Source organism: Corylus avellana, chromosome 2 (assembly GCF_965113065.1).
Source record: "Corylus avellana chromosome 2, dhCorAvel1.hap1.2, whole genome shotgun sequence".
NCBI lineage: Eukaryota > Viridiplantae > Streptophyta > Magnoliopsida > Fagales > Betulaceae > Corylus > Corylus avellana.
In genome coordinates, this window is record NC_142491.1 from 43,577,306 (window position 1) to 43,596,414 (window position 19,109).

General features: G+C 36.3%; 2 protein-coding genes across 5 annotated transcripts; both read left to right on the top strand.

Annotated features, from left to right (window-relative positions):
- The first annotated feature begins 76 nt into the window (after positions 1–76).
- TPR8 (Tetratricopeptide repeat (TPR)-like superfamily protein) lies at positions 77–8,542 on the top strand. Of its 3 annotated transcripts, XR_009440331.2 has the most exons (11): positions 77–363; positions 1,093–1,355; positions 2,608–2,644; positions 3,876–4,012; positions 4,174–4,240; positions 4,533–4,632; positions 5,464–5,627; positions 6,647–6,693; positions 6,757–6,804; positions 7,685–8,192; positions 8,287–8,542. XR_009440331.2 is itself a non-coding variant. In XM_059596165.2 (10 exons), the coding sequence occupies exons 1-10, from the start codon at positions 285–287 to the stop codon at positions 8,075–8,077; spliced, it is 1,335 nt and encodes a 444-aa protein (XP_059452148.2). In that variant the 5' UTR covers positions 77–284; the 3' UTR covers positions 8,078–8,542. The 3 variants fall into 3 exon arrangements, 2 of the variants coding, with proteins under 2 accessions (XP_059452148.2, XP_059452159.2); XM_059596165.2 differs by having other exon boundaries at positions 7,685–8,542; XM_059596176.2 differs by having other exon boundaries at positions 2,611–2,644; positions 7,685–8,542.
- A 1,720-nt stretch (positions 8,543–10,262) lies between these two features.
- LACS9 (long chain acyl-CoA synthetase 9) lies at positions 10,263–18,064 on the top strand. 2 transcript variants are annotated; one of them, XM_059607031.2, is made up of 12 exons: positions 10,263–10,486; positions 10,913–11,434; positions 11,727–11,807; positions 12,564–12,833; positions 13,016–13,147; positions 13,255–13,428; positions 13,593–13,822; positions 15,400–15,517; positions 16,969–17,100; positions 17,202–17,336; positions 17,407–17,613; positions 17,777–18,064. In XM_059607031.2, exons 2-12 carry the CDS (start codon positions 10,988–10,990, stop codon positions 17,942–17,944), a joined length of 2,094 nt encoding a protein of 697 aa, XP_059463014.2. In that variant the 5' UTR covers positions 10,263–10,486; positions 10,913–10,987; the 3' UTR covers positions 17,945–18,064. The 2 variants fall into 2 exon arrangements, with proteins under 2 accessions (XP_059463014.2, XP_059463006.2); XM_059607023.2 differs by having other exon boundaries at positions 10,945–11,434.
- The last annotated feature ends 1,045 nt before the right edge of the window (positions 18,065–19,109 follow it).

The window sequence follows — 19,109 nt, forward strand, 5'->3', positions numbered from 1 at the left end:
AATTAACAAATCACACTCATCCTCAGATGCACTTTAAAAATGTAAAAATGCGTGTGAAAATTCCTCATACCCAAAATCGAAAGAAATCTTCGTTCATAATCCAGACCAAGAATCTATTCGGTTCCCCCGTGAAGACTTGCATCAACGTGCAGCCAAACATCGACTGTGCCACACAAAACCTCCCGAAAGCTCCGAAGCGCTCATATTCGTCGCGTGACGCTGGGTCGCTGACCCCCCTTTAGTCTTTACAATTAGAATGCCCAATTGCCCTCTCTCACTCTCCCATGGCTAACTTAAACTTGAAGACCGATTCCCCCATCTCTCGACGCATTGTCCGTGCCTTCCTCGAATTCCTCGACTCTGGTCATCTCTCTCGCTCCCTCTCTCTCTGTATCAGCTTCTATTAATTTAATCTTATGCTTAGATTGTGAATTCCTTTTATAGATTTTGCGTGTAGTCTAATGAAATTTGCAGTCTTTGTGTAAGTATTTCTTTGCTTTGAGTGTAATTAATTGTCTCTGGAATTTTCTTGATTTTAATAAGATTTCAAAAATGGTAGTAATTCTAGCTCATCTGTAACTATATAAGCTTTTTCTTCCGGTGGAGATTGTGTAACAAAACTGCTTTGGAGTGTCAAAATGTACATACCTAGAGGCTAGAGCGTTGAGACCTTAGTGCCTTTAAAGTGCCATTTTTGTGTGTTTTGAAGAGAAGCCACGTATGGTGTTCTTGACAGTATGATCATTAAGAAGTTGCCATTTTGGTTGAGACTGGATGATGTCGATTTCTGAAAAGAAGAAGCGTTATCTAGAGACTGTTCTTTGCTGTTTTTGGGTTTATTTTCTTTTGCTTGATGATGGGTGTGTTCTGAGATATATGGCTTTTTTAATGGCCAAACCTGTATGTAGGTTGAAGAGAGCCCCTGATACAAAATGTTTAAGGTCTTGAATTGGTTCAATGCTTTGACTACTAGATTTTGCATTCGTTTTATTGTGAGTGACTGCATTATGGGTAGAATTTCCTTCCAATGAAGAATTTCAATTTTGCCTTTTTGAATCCCTTTTTGATCGTGATGTGTTTCCTCTAGGACAGTCGAACCTGCTTCTGGTGTTGATCTTGAAGGTCTTGAAGTTGCTAGAGAATGTTTGACAGAGGCATTTAAGCTTGGTTCATCTTCTGCCAATGACCAGATAAAGCCCGATTTGTTGGTTGACATATTTCGTTCATTGGAACGAAATGAGCTTCCGGAAGCTAGAACCGATTCTGCTCATGGAGCAATCTCAGATGATGCTCCCAGTTCATCCTCTGCTCAAAACACTGCTGATGCTAAGCTTTCAGAGCCATCGAATTCACCGGTTTTTTCTCCCTCATTTATACGCATACACACGCACATATAAATATATATTTCTATATTTTGTTTTAAACATATATGGTCTCCTAGTATATACTTTGAAGATGTTAACTGATAGAGTTTGGTGCTTTAGCTTTGACATTCTTTATATCATCTAGAACACAATTTTTCTTCCTCTCAGATACATTATGGGATTTATTGTATGCATGAGGGCAGGTATGTTGGATGCAGATGATGCCCCTACCAACATGGTTACTAAAATTAGTGCGGCGTTATTTTGGTAGGGGCATCTATTTAGGAAATAGTGAGGGCTTTGTTGGAATCCTTCATCATTTTTGTTGAACCAAAGAACTGTTTTGGCATTATTGGTTAGAAAAATGTCATAGTAAGGAGGCATGTGGTGAAGGTAAGGTTCTGGCATTAAGTTGTAGGTTACAGGAATTATGTATTTCAGTAGAGGGGAGTGAAAGGGCTTGTAGTCGACTTCATGAATGGTCACTATAAGTAGTGCTGACATTTTTGTCATTATTGTTGTTGTTGCTAATATAATAAAAGATGAAAATTTTTCTGAACTTTTGAGCTTAGTGTGTATGTAATATATGCATTATGCTCAATATTATAACTTCTATTGGATAATGTTTGCCATATGTAAACAGAACCACTTCTTGAGGCAATGCACTTGTAATTCTAATATACCTAAGTCTGATAACTTTGGCTTGAGTAGGATATATGGACTCCAATTTGGTACTGCATTGCACGTTGAGTGTAATAATCAACAGTCTTGATGCTATTGTAAAAGTTTTGCTATTGCTACTTTTTTGAAGCATGCGTACTATAGAGTATAGAGCCATCCCTAACACTAGTAAATATGTTAATGGAAAGGTGGTTGGTTTTGTTATACTCTTTATAGGTTTTACAGATGGCATTTCTACGTACATTTGGTTGTTTTTTGTTATAATGTCGGGGGATTTGAAATTTTGAATCAATGCCATATAAATGTTTGTATATGCTTAATGTGATCAAGTTTTTGATTTTCTATTTAAGAATTGTTTTCGTCGTTTCTTCTAGATGATATTTTGATGTTAAAATGTGTCTTTTACAATCTTCTTGTGGCTTTTCCTTTTGTTATTTTATCCGAGAATAAATTTGATGATGCTTCAATGTTGCTTGCATTTGGAATTTATTGTGTTGCAATTGTTATTTGCTATGCTTCTTGAAGTTGAGTTGTGACTCTGTTTTGTGTTTTCCAACTTAAGCAGGGAGAGGATTGGATGAGGAAACCTCATGTATCAGGTAGGGTAATGTTTTTCTTGTTTTGGTGCTGAAGCTATTTCTTTCTAGGTTCATCTTTCTCTTACTGTGTATCCTTCTCATTACATCATCTTTTAAGCTAGGACTTTGTTATAGAATTAAATGCAGAATTTTCTCTGGATTTTGTGAACCAAAATCATTGTCAACACAAAATCTCTACTGGAAAAGGTGTTGCATCTATAATGCCTTTCAGTTTTTCTGAACAGCTTAGGTTTGACAAGCTATGGGGAATTCATTTATTTTGCCAAATTCTGTCAGTAATGTCGTATAATTGACTTTTTTATGTGTTGCAATTTTAAATAAATCTGCATATGGGACTTTACTTTTTAGAGGGCTTTTTTGGTAATGAAATATATGGTAGTGATGTCTAATAATGCAAACTTGTGGGAAACTATTTGGGACTGGGCGAATCTATGGGCAAAACTATAAAATATGACTCTACATAGAGATGTCCCTGCATAGATGGGGGGAGAAAATAATTTTTTTTTGTGAGTGTTGAAAAAATATTTAGATATACATTTCAGCAGAAAAATTACAGATATGTAGATTTGCAATTTGGTTAAATGTAGTAGACTTGAATTGCTAAATTAATCTCTGGTAATAAGGATTAGTCGATGTTCCTGGATCAGTTTTTTGAGAAATTTTACTTGTTCTAGTTAGGCGTTTCTCCTATATACTTCCTGTGTACTTGGTTGCGCTTTGCACTTTTTATAATATTTCAATTATTTTTCAAAAAATTAGTATTTTGAGAAATTGTTCGAAAGATGCCAACGGTCTTTGAACCAAATGGCATCTCCTCTCCCCCTCATGAACAAGGGATTATGGTCTGCTCACGGGTTCAATGCTAGATGGGTGGGTGAGTACAGTTTACCTATAAGAAAATGGAAAGAAATTCCTCAAAATGTATCTTGACTACCTAGATGTTTTTAGGAAATATATTGTGGAGACAACCCTTAGGGGTTGGCTCCAGTGGTAGTCTTACCCAATCCATGTGAAGGAGGCGCTTTGCATGGTTTCGGAGTTTGCCTGACATGGGTGGATACACAAAGTGTCCTGCCTTGGAGGGGTTCCCGTCATCAAAAAAATATATTTTGTGGAGATGATCTCAATTATTAACACTTTATTTTGCAATGGATTGAGCTGGAGTTTTGTTTATAATTCTTCCTAAATATTAGAAGTTTTGGGCTAATGTTTTTTATTGACCATGTGGCAGGAGTGTCTAAAGATGAACTTTTTGGACAATTCTTTGCTGCACTTGAGAAAATTCACTTTTTCAGAACCATGCCTGATGGAAATGACGACTCGGTCCAATTGGAGAAAGCAACGCATTTATTTCATGATGCTCTAACTGTATGGTTTATTTTGCTGTAAATGTATGCACGTTTCATCAAATAAATGATAGACTTGTATGGCTAGTTGCATGAGAATATTGTTAGAAATTGCATGTTTATTTGTATTCTTTTTCATCTACAATCCTTTCTTGACAAGAAAACATTTCTCTGCTATGCTAGGAGTTGGAAAGATCTGGATGCCAGACAATTAATATAAACAGCCTAGCTGAGACATTAAAATTGCAAGGTATTTTTATGTTCGTAAGAGAGTATGATTCTGGCTTTTATTGTTCCTCATTGCTATTGTATAACCTGGGCCAATTATCAGTACATGTCTTCTCAATGAGATATATGGCATAAAAAAATTACTTTTTAAACATCGATATATGCCTTAATGAATGTGAATACTTTGGCGGATGCTACTTTATCGAGGTCCAAATGGTACTGCTCTTCATGCAATATGTTCTTGACAATATCTATGTTCTCTGGTTAAGCTATGTCCTGGCTGACCTTATTATGTAAACTTGTCTCTGTGTTAGGTAACAGGGCCATGCAGTCAAAGCTTTACTCCGATGCAATTGAGTTATACGATTGTGCTATTGCACTTTGTGAAAATAATGCTGTTTATTACTGCAACAGGTGCACTACTGCTGCATACTTTTTGCTAATCTTTTCTATATTTTAGTTATATGAATTCTTGTTCTACTTCTTACAGAATGGCTCTACATATTGCAGAAAAAAGAAATATATTTTCTGAGTGGTGCTCTTATGATTGTTGGCAGTGAATTTGTCCTTATCGTTTTATAAATGCATAAGACCTCTTAATTTTCAAAGCCTGAAATATAAAATCATATTCAACAAGGCTATGCATATGCACTGGTTTGGTGCCATACCAACCACTGGAAGGTGGACCAAATTGTCTCAGGTAGTGGGGGAGGGAAGGGGTAGGGGGCTGAACAGAAAACTCACCTAGATGCTGAATAAATAATGCTACTGAGATTATTTACAAATCCAAATAATAGTGTTAGAGTAATGCTACACAATACACCTTCATCTCACTGAGCTGTTGTGGCTATGCCCATCAACCCTTGATTTTTTTTTTTTTTTTAACAAGCGCTGATCCAAAGGCTGATGATAGGGGTGTTGTAAATAGCATTACTCAGTGTTATTATTGCCAAGGTCCTCTGTGAATAACAATAAAAAATAAAGATCTAAATGTGAATTAAATTCTGAACCCAACCTTCTATGCCAAGGCGGTAAACAAGATCCCAAGTCTTCACAACATTCCCCCCCAAACCACACACACAAACACAGCACACTTTGGGGACATATTCTATGTCTCTTGTTAGGTTTGATGTATCTCAATTATCAAGAAAATAAAATAAAAATAAAGGACATTTGCTGTTCAGTCAATGACATTTAGCATCAAGTCGTCTTCAAATACCTGAAGGAAAGTTTATTGTAATTCAGGGCAGCCGCTTACACTCAGATCCACAGTTATACTGAAGCAATCAGGGACTGCATGAAATCCATTGAAATTAACCCAAATTATAGCAAGGCATACAGTCGTCTGGGGTTAGCTTATTATGCACAAGGGAACTACAGTGATGCTATTAATGAAGGATTTAAGAAAGGTTGGTAACAGATTAATTCTTAAGTGCCCATAGTAGTGCTCATTCACCAAAATTGTTGCACATTATGTTTTTGTTTATGCTATGCATCTCTGTTGGAAGAAAATAGAAATTTCTTTGATACTTAGGACATTTATGCATGCATACTACTGCATCAGTTGGTGAAGATGTTCAACTCCTGGGGGATTTGAATATTGGTCTGTGGTATGACTCAAACTGAACCTCACCACAAGTGTTGATAGCATCTCACTTGGGAGGGGCACCTGATTAGAGGAGTTTGTGAACTATGGAACATGGAAAAGCATCATTAATAATTATTTAGCGAGTCATTTCACAACCGTTAACCCTCTTTTGTGGTCATTTCTTGCTATTTTGAATTCTAAACATCCGTGTGTTTTTTTTTCTTTTGCTTTTTTCAGTTTAATTCATTAACTGGTAGATGTCCGTTGCCTATAAAATGTTAATCACAGTTGGAAGATAGTCTTTATCTTTCAAAATCCACCAGCCATATAAATCAAGATCTTAGGGTTATTAGTGAAGCGATAATTCATCATTGGGTGTGGACTCTCCTTGCATACAATGCTGGAATCCTTTGTAAATCCAAACTGTTCAAATAAACTAAAATGTAAAGCATATATAAAAGCAAAGTATGTGAACTATATTTTCCCCTAGTAACCGACCTAATTAAGTCTGTTCATAACTCATGTTAGCATGCATGTTTGCAAATTGAAAGTGAGCCAAGTTTTATATTACTTGAGTTTGATTTTTGAGCCTTGGTCAATTCCAAATACAAAAGCATAAACAAGCTTTTGTTGAGTTGAGCCTCAAGCTGTTTGTGAACAGCTTACTTCATTTACACCCCTCGTTAGCTCTCAAATAAAAGCCAGTAAGCCATCTGAGTATTCGAAACTGTTCCCTATCAATTTGATAAAACATCACCTTCTCATAGATCATCATAGTGGTCAGTCAATAAGAGCAGTAGTAAACATTTTCATCTCTAATTTTGAGACTTACCTGTGCAGCCTTGCAATTGGATCCAAATAATGAATCTGTCAAAGAAAATATTCGGGTCAGTTCTTCTGTGCCTTCTTTTTCTTCTTCAACTTTGTTCTTATGACGGTGTTGTTACCAGGTTGCTGAGCAAAAATTGAGGGAAGAGCAACAACGCAGAGGAAATTGGGTATGTGTACTTCAGTCTCATCTTAAAAAAGAATTGCAGGGTTATAATAATAAAAGCACGGGTCTATAGTGTTTACATGAAGGTTGATGATAGCTGGTAGTGCACTTCGTACTGTTTGACATGATTACTTCTTTAGTTTGAAAGAATCCTTTAGGAAATATTAAAATCATGATTCACTTATCAAAAAAAAAAAAAATTTATTAAAATCATGATTCATTACCTTTTCTGACCAAGGATATGACATATTACTTATTTCTATTTTGGATAGGATGGCTTCTTTTGAAATCCCTGGAGTTCACACCAGTTTTACTTATTGATTGGCTGAATTTCTGCATATATGCTGAAGTTTTTCACCTCTTACTGAACTCATTTAATATTGTAGATGTGTGAAACTATATTTTCCTCATGTACCACGGATTTGTATAAATTGGGGTGTGAGTTCATGACAGTTATTAATGTTCTAACTTTAGCAAGTCTAACTATGTATGATATTTTCATTAGTTTTTGGCACCAGGCCTACTGGCATTATATGTTTGAGAGTCCAAATTAAATATGATTTTTCATATCTTGCAATATTACTGATGAGATTATAAAGTTGTAAATATTTAAACGTGTTCTATCTTGGGTTTCTGTCCCACAACTTTTGGCCATATTGAAAAAACATATCTTTATTGGGTTTCTATCCAAATGCTTTTCTAAAACACATATAAGCATTTGTTGTCCCCCATCACATGTCGTGCAAATATTAAGGATTTCAATAGTTAATTGCCATTGTTTGGAGTTTGCTAGTTCATAGCTTATTGTTTTTCAAATTAATTTTCTGTTATGTGGTCCGATATTTTGTCGACTTGGAACTTACCATTTCTCTTATCCAACACAGAACAGAAATTCAGCAAGTCGTAGTGATCGAGAATCCCAAAACCAGTCTACGGGTGGGCCAAGCGGTCATGCTACACCACCTCCATTTACTTCTATGCCATTTCACACTGCTGCCCTCCCTACTGATTTTGCAAGCATGTTTATGAACATGGCTGCAAATGCCGCAAATCCATACCAGGGACAGAATTCTCAAGACAGGCATGGAGAAGAGGGTGATGCGGATGGGGCGGATGAGCCTGAAATAAGAATAGGGGGGAACATCAATTTGAATTTTGGAGAACAAATGCCCGACGAGCTATCAGGAGCTTTGAGATCTGTGATGGAGATGTTCACGGGGTCAGGACCCCATCGTAATTCACAAGATTCTACCAACGAAAGACCTGCGCCAAACTAAAGTCTTGCAAGTGTCTTGCAACTGTATAAATTCCCACAACATTTTGTATTATTTTTCTTCCTTTTAGCTTAGGATTTTCTGTGAAATTTCACCATATTTTCAGAGTAACAGACAGGTATCAACCTTTCAGACAAAAGCAGACTGAATTATGTGTTTATCCTCATTATTTTTTGAAGTACATAATTCAGTACTGAAATGCTCTGTTTCAGCTATGCACAAGGGAAAGAATGCCGTCGACGTTTCTAGTCAATCGATTTTCTTCCCCACCCAAGGAGGTCGTTAATCAATCCTGTTGGCTTATGGGAAGGAATTGATTCCTGAGCATAGCTTGGCTGGAGACAAGCAGGTGGCTATGGCTTGCATTAGATTATCTGTTGTCATTAGTAAAATGTTCACGATTTCATCCTGTGGAGACATTAAAATTACTCAGAATTTCTTTTATTAAATGTTATCTTTCACGTCTTCTATCTTTTAAGCATTTTTATCACAAGTTTCTCGGATAAATAAAAATTGTGCCCTCTTGAAACATGGTATTGTTGGGGATAGAGTCGAAAATTTAGATGTGAAATCTGACTATTAGACACGAGGGCATCTAAGCAATAAGATTTTTACTAATTATATATTACCAATTGATTACAGAATTAATTACTGTTTTTTTTTTAATTTAAAAAAAAGAGAGGATACCTCATTTCAATTATATGGGTTGTCTCTTCTTTAAGCATGAGTTAGTGGAGGACGTTAAGTATGAGTTACAGTCTCTACAACAATGGCAGCTGTTGTTTGTTCGTCGAGAGGGTAACCAGGCGGCACACACCTTTAGAAATTTTAAGAATAATATGTGGCTTCATGGGCCACCTGAACGTATTGTGATATTTTACAAAGGGAGCAAGTTACTCCTGTTTTGAGATTAAATCAATGAGAAAGTAGCTCTGTTATTTCAAAAAAAATTATATGGGTTATCTCTTCTTTAAAAGAGGAGAGAGGAAGTCCATCATATGGATTTTTATTCTAGTAAATAATTAATTACTTTTATAAGTATGTAATTAATTGTTTGGGAAAACTGCACCTACCCCCTTAAACTACCTATTACTTAATTTGCAACTGTCCAATTTCAAAATAAAATTCTAACGGTAGGGGACCAAGTAAAAGGACTAGGTAGTTTGTAGGGTCAATTGCAACTTAATCATTATTGGAAGTTTATGATAGAATTATTGAAATCTTAATAATTATTTTTAATATTAAATGAGATTTATTTATATTTCAATATTTATTAGTAAATAATATATAATTAATTAAAAAAGTAAGTTCTTTTAAAAATAATACAACATTTGAGTCATATAATAAACAATAATTAATATTTTAATCATTTGACCACTAATTTATCTTTAAAAAAAAATCTAACTAATCTGGTTCCATTAAATATTATACAACAAGAGAATAAGAAAACTGCAGAGACTAAAGCAGTTCAGTGAGTCTCGTTTTCGTTATGATCGTTTTCAATCACTTTTCTTGTCATAAATCCATCCCCAAATCTTTTTTTTTTTATTATTATTTTTTTATTTTTTAATTAAAAAAAAAAGCACTAATAAATTCTTTTGAATTTTGGTGGTCCCGAGAAAAAAAAAAAAACATATTACCACCAACTTTCATTGATGGATACTCTCTATTTTTCCTGTTTTGGATTACCTTTTATAATGGTATGCCATCAATACTTTGATTCCTCCACAGTGATGGTCTTTGGAGTAATTTATTCTATCTACGTTCCTTCGCTTCTTAATGAGCTCGGGTCAGTGAGTTGGTATGTCGGTTTTATATATATATATATATATATATATATATATATAAATTAAATTCTTACCCAGAAAATAGATCTTCTTCTCCCTTCTATAACGTTGATTCAAATGATGACCAATCCTTTTTGGCTTTATATGATTTTGACAACGAAAATTCCAGCATTTATATACATACATTTTGAACCGCTAGGATTAAACAGTCCAATGTTGTATGCCATCTGGGCCCCATGCACCACACAACACACTATCCATCATCCAGATTGCACGGCCCAGATTCAGCAACGCATAACCCATATCCCCACGTGTACACCCTCGGAAAAAAAGTTCAAATTTACACTTTTACCACTCCCTCTCAAATACGCGCTGCATATGTTGGCAGCAAAGACGGTACACAAAACGCTTCTGAAAGTCCAGCCTCCTTCCTCTCGATCTCTCCGCCTCAACAAACTGCTGCCAGCACCATAACGCCATCTTTTTGGATCATTGTCCTCATTATAATCCCAAACAAGTCATAGTTCCCAGTTCATTGCTTGCATTCCTGCGCAATGCTGGTCACCTAAAAACTCTGTTTTTCTTCTCAGCTCTTCCGCTTCCGCTTCAGAGTCCAAAGCTTAAGGTACTGTTTGGTGCTCCTTGAAAATGTATGCTTTTTCATTCAAACATCAAGAACAATGGAGTTAATTATCTGTTTTTTTGTAAGAAATTGAGAACAATTCGTGTCAATACTATCTGTGCAGACTGTGCGTATAGGATTAATGTGATTTTATAATGTATTATTTGCTTAGTTTATGAGGAGTTGAAGAATAGTTTGTTTGTTCGTTCGTTGACTTGTGTTTAGCCACTGAAGCAAAACTGCTTTGCAATTAAACGGTTGTTTATTATTGAACAAATCAAATATTGGTAATTGTTGATGAGGTCCTAGAAACCTGTTTTACATATGATTTCGGGATTTTCTCTTTTTCTGGAACTCAATCAATTCGAGATCCTTTCATTTTGATCTGATTATTTATTTGTGAGACTCGGTTTTATGTTTGTGTTGTAGACCTTGTTTATTGGGTGTATCCTCTGTGTCAGGATATAAATTGGTACTCTGTTGGGGGCATACAGTTGTTGAAAGATGAGTGCCTATATTGTTGGCGTCCTTGTTCCTCTCGTAGTTACTCTTATACTTCGGAATTCGAAGAATTCAAGGAAACGGGGGTTGCTTGCTGATGTTGGTGGGGAACCTGGGTATGCTGTCCGAAACCGCCGGTTCACTTCCCCGGTGCAGACGGCATGGGAAGGTATCTCAACTCTTGCAGAACTTTTCGAGCATTCGTGCAGGAAGCACCGAGATAAACACTTTCTTGGAACTAGGAAGTTGATTTCGAGGGAGATTGAAGTGACTGAAGGTGGAAAGTCGTTTGAGAAGCTCCATTTGGGAGATTATGAGTGGCTAACGTATGGGAGAACATTTGAAGCTGTGTGCAACTTTGCTTCTGGTTTGGCTCAAATTGGGCACAAGAGGGAAGAACGTGTTGCAATCTTTGCTGACACAAGAGAAGAATGGTTCATTGCATTGCAGGTGCTTGTCTTATGTGTCCTGTTACATATAGAACAGATCATTCTTTTACTGAATCTAATTATCTTTATGTGCAGGATTATATATTTTTATGAAAACTATGTTCACGTATGATTTGATTTTAATTTATCTGAGGTATATCTTTCGAGAAGTAGGTTGTTTAGTCACAGTGCATCTGAGGATGATGGTGGCATGAAATATCATATAAGCATTAACAGCTATGTATTATACTTCTGCCTTTGCCTTTTAGAGATGTATTATATAGCATTATAGCTGATACAGTTTTCTATGTCAGGGTTGCTTTAGGCGAAATGTCACTGTTGTTACTATATATGCATCTTTGGGGGAAGAGGCTTTATGTCACTCATTAAATGAGGTTCTCTCTCTCTCTCTCTTCAATATTCTGTTGGTATTTTATGTTACGGAGTGAAATGCGGTGCTTTAACTCCCTGCGTACCCTTCCCCACAATATTAGTTCAAACATGAGAATACAAAGCTATATGTTTTATCTGCTATGCCTCATATAGTAGCCTAAATTTAGTAATAGAGCCTTATTACTTTTAAATATTAGATCTCTTCTCATTCCATATGCTATGTATAATTTTCTTGATATTTTATAATGAGTAGATCTTCATTTAGCAAATTATGGAACTTCAGGGTGTTAATTAGATTCTGAAGGTGGTATTGTTGTTTTTTATGAAGAAGCTAGGAAAGTGTTTGGGAGACCTAATTTATTAGACAGATGTGTTTCAGACATTCCTCTAGAAACTTCAATTTTTTTTTTTTTTATATGATTTGCTCCATATTTTGGTGAAATGTGAACATTAGTTTCTTTAATTTTAGCAATCCGTGATAGAAGTTCTAACTTTCTTGTATGTATACCTAGTTAAAGAGTGTCTAGGTTGGTAACCAACAGCTTAGAAGATGGGACAGGCTATTAACGAGTTAATAATCAATTAATGTTCCAATTTCATGTGATTGGAAATTTCCAATAGCTGATCCACAATGTTGCAATCCACTTGTTGAGATGAATAGAGTTAATGGGCTATTTCATGTTTCAGTTCCTTGCCTCCTCGCTCTCATTGTTACTCAATATTGGTTAATTTTATTTCTTGTTCTTCATTTATTCCAGACAGAAGTTACTACTGTGATATGTGGGCACAACGAACTTGAGAAAATCATAGACATAAGTGGGCAACTTGACACGGTGAAACGTGTGATATGTATGGATGATGAAATCCCATCTACTGCCTCATTTGTTGAGCAGAGCAGGGGCTGGGCTATTACTTCATTTGTGGATGTGGAGAGACTTGGCAGGGAAAATCCTCTTTCAGCTGACTTACCTCTTTCAGCTGATATTGCAGTTATAATGTACACAAGTGGGAGTACTGGAATGCCTAAGGTTAGAAGCATCTGATGTACACATGTGTATCATAGTTCTTGTAGTATCTATAAAGTTTGTTCACCTTTGCACCTGATTAATTATCTCAGTGGTTTTGTGAATTGTTGATTGTTAAATGGATATTGGAGCTGATTGGAGTTTTATCTAGGACTGATTCACATTGGATTTTCCACTTTATACAGGGTGTAATGATGACACATGCCAATGTCCTAGCTACAGTTTCTGCTGTAATGACAATTGTTCCTGACATCGGAAGCAAGGATATTTATATGGCATACTTACCCATGGCTCATATCCTTGAATTAGCAGCTGAGGTATGTTGGATCTGTAAACTGGTTCTATTCATACAGTAGCTCAGAGCATTCTACCTCACCTTCTAACAATAGGTTATCGTATGCTTACTTTACTCTTTATGTTATAGAATGTGATGGCTGCTGTTGGAAGTGCTATAGGATATGGATCCCCTTTGACACTTACTGATACATCAAGCAAGATAAAAAAGGGAACACAAGGGGATGCCTCTGTGCTGTTGCCTACTTTAATGACAGCTGTCCCAGCAATTCTCGACCGTGTTCGTGATGGGGTGCTTAAGAAGGTTTGTCAAATTTGACCTGCATATGGTTGAATACATACATATATGCAAATAAATGCACGTGTAAGGCTGTGTTGTATTCATCTATGCGTCTGCTTGTTAGATTGTGTGAAAATTTTCCTAATGTTAGGTGACTTCGACCATTACTGATCTTCTTAATACTTCAGGTGAATACAAAGGGCGGACTATCAAAGAAATTGTTTGACTTGGCATATGCTCGTAGGTTGTCTGCAGTTAATGGTAATTGGCTTGGGGCTTGGGGCCTGGAAAAGGTTCTTTGGAACTTTCTTGTGTTTAGAAAGGTCCGAGCAATTCTGGGAGGTCGTATCCGCTTTGTGCTGTCTGGAGGTGCTCCTCTCTCTGGTGATACTCAAAGATTCATCAACATATGTCTTGGGTCAGTATTGTAGCAAATTTTACCTTTAGTTTAAGTTATGAACATCTAACCAAATGCAGTCATGCTGCTAATCCGTATCTGATGTTAATATGAATCCAACATATAATGCATAGTTATCGATTTTCTCATTGTGACTTAAGCTGCTGGAAGAACGTATAATTGCCGTCTGTTTGTATTGGAATTAGGCCATCAGGCTGACAGTTCTGATTGTTAACTCTGTGTATCCTCATTTTACGAAGAGTGTTTGAGAACAAGATTAACACATCATAATTAGTGCCACCTTATATCAGTGTGATTGAAAACAAGATCATTAATTTATGTCTTTTTCCTAGTATATTGATTTTAGATTCCCTCTACCCAATCTTGATGTTTTTTTTTTTTTTTTTTTTCCTTTTAAGACATCCCAAAAAATGGGTTCTTTCTAAAAGTGGAAACATTGAGTTTGACATTTTCCTAAACTATCTTCGTCCTTTCCCAAAAGGTAAACAAGATTCCTATTAAAAGTCATGTGTATCTCTAGAATGAAGGCATTTTAGGAAGTTACTTAGAATTTCTAGTTTCCATCAATACTTGTTTCATTTAGAACAAAGACATTTATTTTGGGAGGGAGGGAATAGTTGATAATGTAAAATATAGTGCCTCTTATCAAATTTGAATGGGGAAAAGCATCTGAATCTTGAGCTTCCCAATTGCGTCATGTGAAGCACCTCGATTTGCTGATGGACAAGTGAGTTTACGCAACTAGGCAGTTTACTGTTGTAAACGTTTTTGTCCTTGTTCAATGTGGTGTCTTTGGATGCGGGAGTGGAGACCTTGTACAACTGAAGTTCTTGAAATTCCACTAAATAAGTTTAAACTAGTTTTTCCTGGGTGGCTAGTCTTTTCTGGATTTTTTTTTTTTAGGTGCACAAAGGAGTACTTGAGCTGCTCCACTTGATTGGAGTTTAGTAAATTAGCCATCTAGTTAAGGAAAAAAAAAGATTTGTGTTAGCGAATCGCCAAGCTTGAATACATTTGGGCTTGGGTTCTTTTTATTAGCAATGGCCATAGTGATCTCTGAGCAATGGTATTTTATGATTGGATTGGTATTGGTTATTACCAGGAAGTTAGAGGGCATTTAAATGGGCTGCCCAAATACAAGAGATGTTTCTCATCCCTCGTTTTCGGAATTATAAGAGCTTTGCTATGATCCAGGTTGGTATGGATGCTTGTGAATGGCTGTTTCAGCAATACTGAATATTTCTTTTTTGAATTCAACCAACACTTTCTTCTACACATTGGATACATTTCTGTTCAATGCCTATTCACATCTTTAAAAAGCGGTTTTTTTTTTTTTTGGGGGGGGGGGGGGGGAGGGGGGGACGCGGGGGGGTGGGTGTGGGGGTTATAGAAAAAGAATACTTTGTGATGTTATTAGATACTTTGCATGGAAGGTTTATATTTGACTGTGTGAAGAATATCCACCCATTCTAATTGTTAGAGGGAACTCCAATGAAACTAGGTTTACCCTTTGACATCTGTCTTAATTTTTCTTTCTGTTCTTAAATATCACATTTTAATTGGACGACTATCTCCAGTGCTCCAATAGGGCAAGGTTATGGTCTTACTGAGACTTCTGCTGGTGCGACATTCTCTGAGGTCGATGATACGTCTGTTGGTCGTGTTGGAGCTCCACTTCCTTGCTCATTCATTAAGGTAATGGATTACTGAAATACTTTACCTAATCTGCTTAAATGAAAACTTTTTGGAGCAACACACGCACCTTTCTCGAAAGTTTGGGTGGCTACTGATATGTGTGTTATAGAAATTCATTTAGCAATTTCTGTTTACTATCAGTATTCCACCTTCATCTTTTCTAAAGCAAATGCGTAAGGAATGAAGTTTTGCAGCACATCACTCTGAAGCATGAGCCTCAAGACTTGAGATAAGCCTACAGATACTTCACTCTCTTTTTTTCAAAAAAAAAAACAAAAAAATGATAATTGGAGTTTGTGAGAGTGTAGGAGTAGGGATTAGGTGTAGGATTCAAGAAAAATCGACCTTCTCTTGCATCTTAGGGTGAGGCAAGAAATTCAATCAAATGTTCATGAGCTCATCTACTTTCAGGAAATGTTTGGAACAAAGAACTTATAATAATTCAACTCCACATTTACTTATCAAAAAAATAATAATAATTCAACTCCACATTCTATGAAGACTGAGGAACAAGAAGAGATCTATTAAGATTTAGGGAAACTCTCAACAGTTAAATCTGATCACAAACCGCATGAAAGTTGCCCCTTTCTCATGGGGATTTACCTATCACAGAGATGCACTGAGGGAACATAAGGAACTTTTAAACCTGCAAAGTGGTACATTCCCTTGAAAAAGGTCCCGCCCGGTGCATGAGGAAGGTTATGATTGACCAAAAGCATGAATGCTCTGTAAAAGAGGTGGTCTGTTGCTGACAGTCAAAACTCATATCCCTTTCTCTCCATGTTGTTTCACTTTTCCAGATTTGTCAATTTGTCGACTTGAAACTTATGTCCCTGCCCTTCGGACTCCTAACAGTTTCGTTGAATAACAGTTCTGTGGTCATGGTTGATCCAACATGATGAATGATTAAACAACATAAAAAATTGTGGAAGCTTATTATAGAAATATTGCAGAGAACATACATTGCTTGATGAGGGGAGCTCTCAGAAGTCCGATTCTTGTTCTGACACCATAGCATTTTTCACGATCCACTCACTCTTTCCCTCTTAAGCTCTTGTGGATTAACAGCTTTATATTTACATTTATAGGTGATACCTTAATATGTTGAGGTATAATAACTTGCATTATGGGCATCAATTTTTTTTTTTTTTTGTCGTTTTATTTATCATTTTTAATTCTTATTTCCTGGTTACTCATGCGTTTGACAAGAATAGTAATTGCAATACATGAACCCTATATCTTATCACTTTCTTCTCTATGTCTCTCATCCATGGTACTCAAATTGAATTAGTGATCGATTTCTAGGTTTTGTTTTAAACATAGTGTCAAACAAGTGAATTTAATGGTTTCAAATGTCCTTTACGTAGTGTATGGTTTATATGACAGCTACATTCAGGTAAAAATTTATTCAATTTATTCATTTTTTTAACATTTAGTCTTTTCTATTTCAGTTAATTGATTGGCGTGAAGGTGGATATCTAACTAGTGATTCACCAACCCCTCGTGGGGAAATTGTCGTTGGTGGTCCGAATGTTACACTAGGGTATTTCAAAAATGAAGAAAAAACAAAAGAATCATACAAGGTGGAGTTCTAAAGTTTCCATTCTTTAGCCAAAGATAAATGTAGTCTGGACTGTTGTTAATTATGTTTCTCTCTTCTCTTTCTCTTTCTTTGTTGTGAAAGGTTGACGAGAGAGGAATGAGGTGGTTCTATACGGGTGACATAGGGCAGTTTCATGCTGATGGTTGCCTTGAAATAATTGACCGTAAAAAGGACATAGTCAAACTTCAGCATGGAGAGTATGTCTCCTTGGGCAAGGTATGAATATTGTGAGATGAAATGTAAATCTTCATTTCATCTCCTTCAGGGACTAATGTTCTTCCTACAGGTTGAAGCTGCTCTCCTTGTTTGCTCCTATGTCGACAATATCATGTTGCATGCTGATCCCTTCCACAGTTACTGTGTGGCCCTTGTGGTGGCTTCTCAGCATACAGTGCAAGATTGGGCTTCTAAGCAAGGAATTTCTTTTACCGACTTTGCAGACTTGTGTGAGAAGGAAGAAACAAAGAAAGAAGTGCTTGCTTCAATCCAAAAGGTATCTACAGTGAACAGATTTCTCTGATTCTGAACTTAGCTTAATGTTTAGGAATTTTAACTTCAAATTCTGAAGAGGGCACTCTTGTATGACTATTATGAGCTTCCTTCCGATTTATACATTTGAGACTCAATTTTTTCGGTTATATTTTTGCTGTTTGCAGGAAGCAAAGAGGGCACGATTGCAGAGGTTTGAGATTCCAGCAAAAATCAAATTGCTTTCTGAACCTTGGACTCCTGAATCTGGCCTAGTCACGGGAGCTTTCAAGATTAAGAGAGATGTTATTAGGAAGACTTTCTCTGAAGACCTCTCAAAATTATACACTTCATGATTCTTGAGAATTTCTTCTTCTTCTTTATTTCTATATTATGATTTATGCTGAGAACTATTGTAAGAAAATTCGGAGATGTATTGATTTTGTCCCCCTTGGTGTTGAAAACATTTGTCTTCATTTTATGTCACTTTTTTTTTTGGGCGAGGGTATTTACCTTGTTCCGATTCTTTCCCAATAAACAAACAAAAGAATAGAAAAGGAAAATGTTCCTATGAAAAGTTCCCATATTTCTTTCTTTCCCTTTTTTTTCCAACATTCAAAGCCAAAGGTATATGAGCTGCCTTGGGGGAAAGCCTTACAGGAACTATAGTAACATAAATCTATTTTTTCTACCATAGACATTAATTGACCAGGCTCTATTTTTTTCCTTTCAATCCATGGCTATGGTTTATATAATATCGACATCTTTGCCAACGTCTCATTGAATGCAATATGTAAAATGTAAAATGGACTTGGCAATGTTTAATTTATTGATATGTTTATGCTGCAGAGAAAGAGGGAGAGAGAGAGAGAGAGAGAGTTCCCTTGGTTACCAAATCTCCCATAATTCTTCTTCTCCTTCTCTTCCCCTTGCTCCTGGAGAGCCAATCTTGGAAGGTTTATCCATTCTAACGATCCTGGACTATCCTATGAAATCTTCGCATATTGTTGATTTTAAAGCATATTGTTTAGTTAAGTGAACTGCTTTTCACCTTGTATTTAAAAGTATTTTCAATTGGTCTCTTATTCTTTCTTCCATTCAAATCGAGAGTGAAAAAGAGCCTCCCTCCTAGCCCTCTTCCCCCTGACTGAATAGAAAAGAAAAGAAAAAATAAAAATTCTCTCTTTTGTTCTTTTAGTTGCAAATTATAATCTGCTAACTGCCAAGATGGTGGTACCCATTCCCAACAAGTGAATTCATTTCAATTGACCCCAACTGGTGTCAATAGCCCTCTATTAGTTAATTAATTCTTTTCATTTTCCCGCACTTAATGGCATAATCAGGACTCAAAAAGCTTAAAGAAAGGAAGATTAAGGTACAAGGAAAAAAGAGGAGTTTGAATTTGGAGGAAACTACAGAATTAGGTGGCAGGAAGGAGACCCACATCCAACTTTTGGTCCATGATGTGAGCCCGACCTAAAGCCAACCCCATTGGAATAGCCCCACGCCCTCACCCATGTG

Coding starts and splice junctions, on each gene's coding strand:
- LACS9 (XM_059607031.2), top strand. CDS start 10,988: ATGAGTGCCTATATTGTTGGCGTCCTTGTTCCTCTCGTAGTTACTCTT. Junction 13,148..13,254: donor TCCTTGAATTAGCAGCTGAG/GTATGTTGGATC, acceptor TTTATGTTATAG/AATGTGATGGCTGCTGTTGG. Junction 13,429..13,592: donor GTGATGGGGTGCTTAAGAAG/GTTTGTCAAATT, acceptor TTAATACTTCAG/GTGAATACAAAGGGCGGACT.
- TPR8 (XM_059596165.2), top strand. CDS start 285: ATGGCTAACTTAAACTTGAAGACCGATTCCCCCATCTCTCGACGCATT. Junction 5,628..6,646: donor TAATGAAGGATTTAAGAAAG/GTTGGTAACAGA, acceptor TTACCTGTGCAG/CCTTGCAATTGGATCCAAAT. Junction 6,805..7,684: donor AACAACGCAGAGGAAATTGG/GTATGTGTACTT, acceptor TATCCAACACAG/AACAGAAATTCAGCAAGTCG.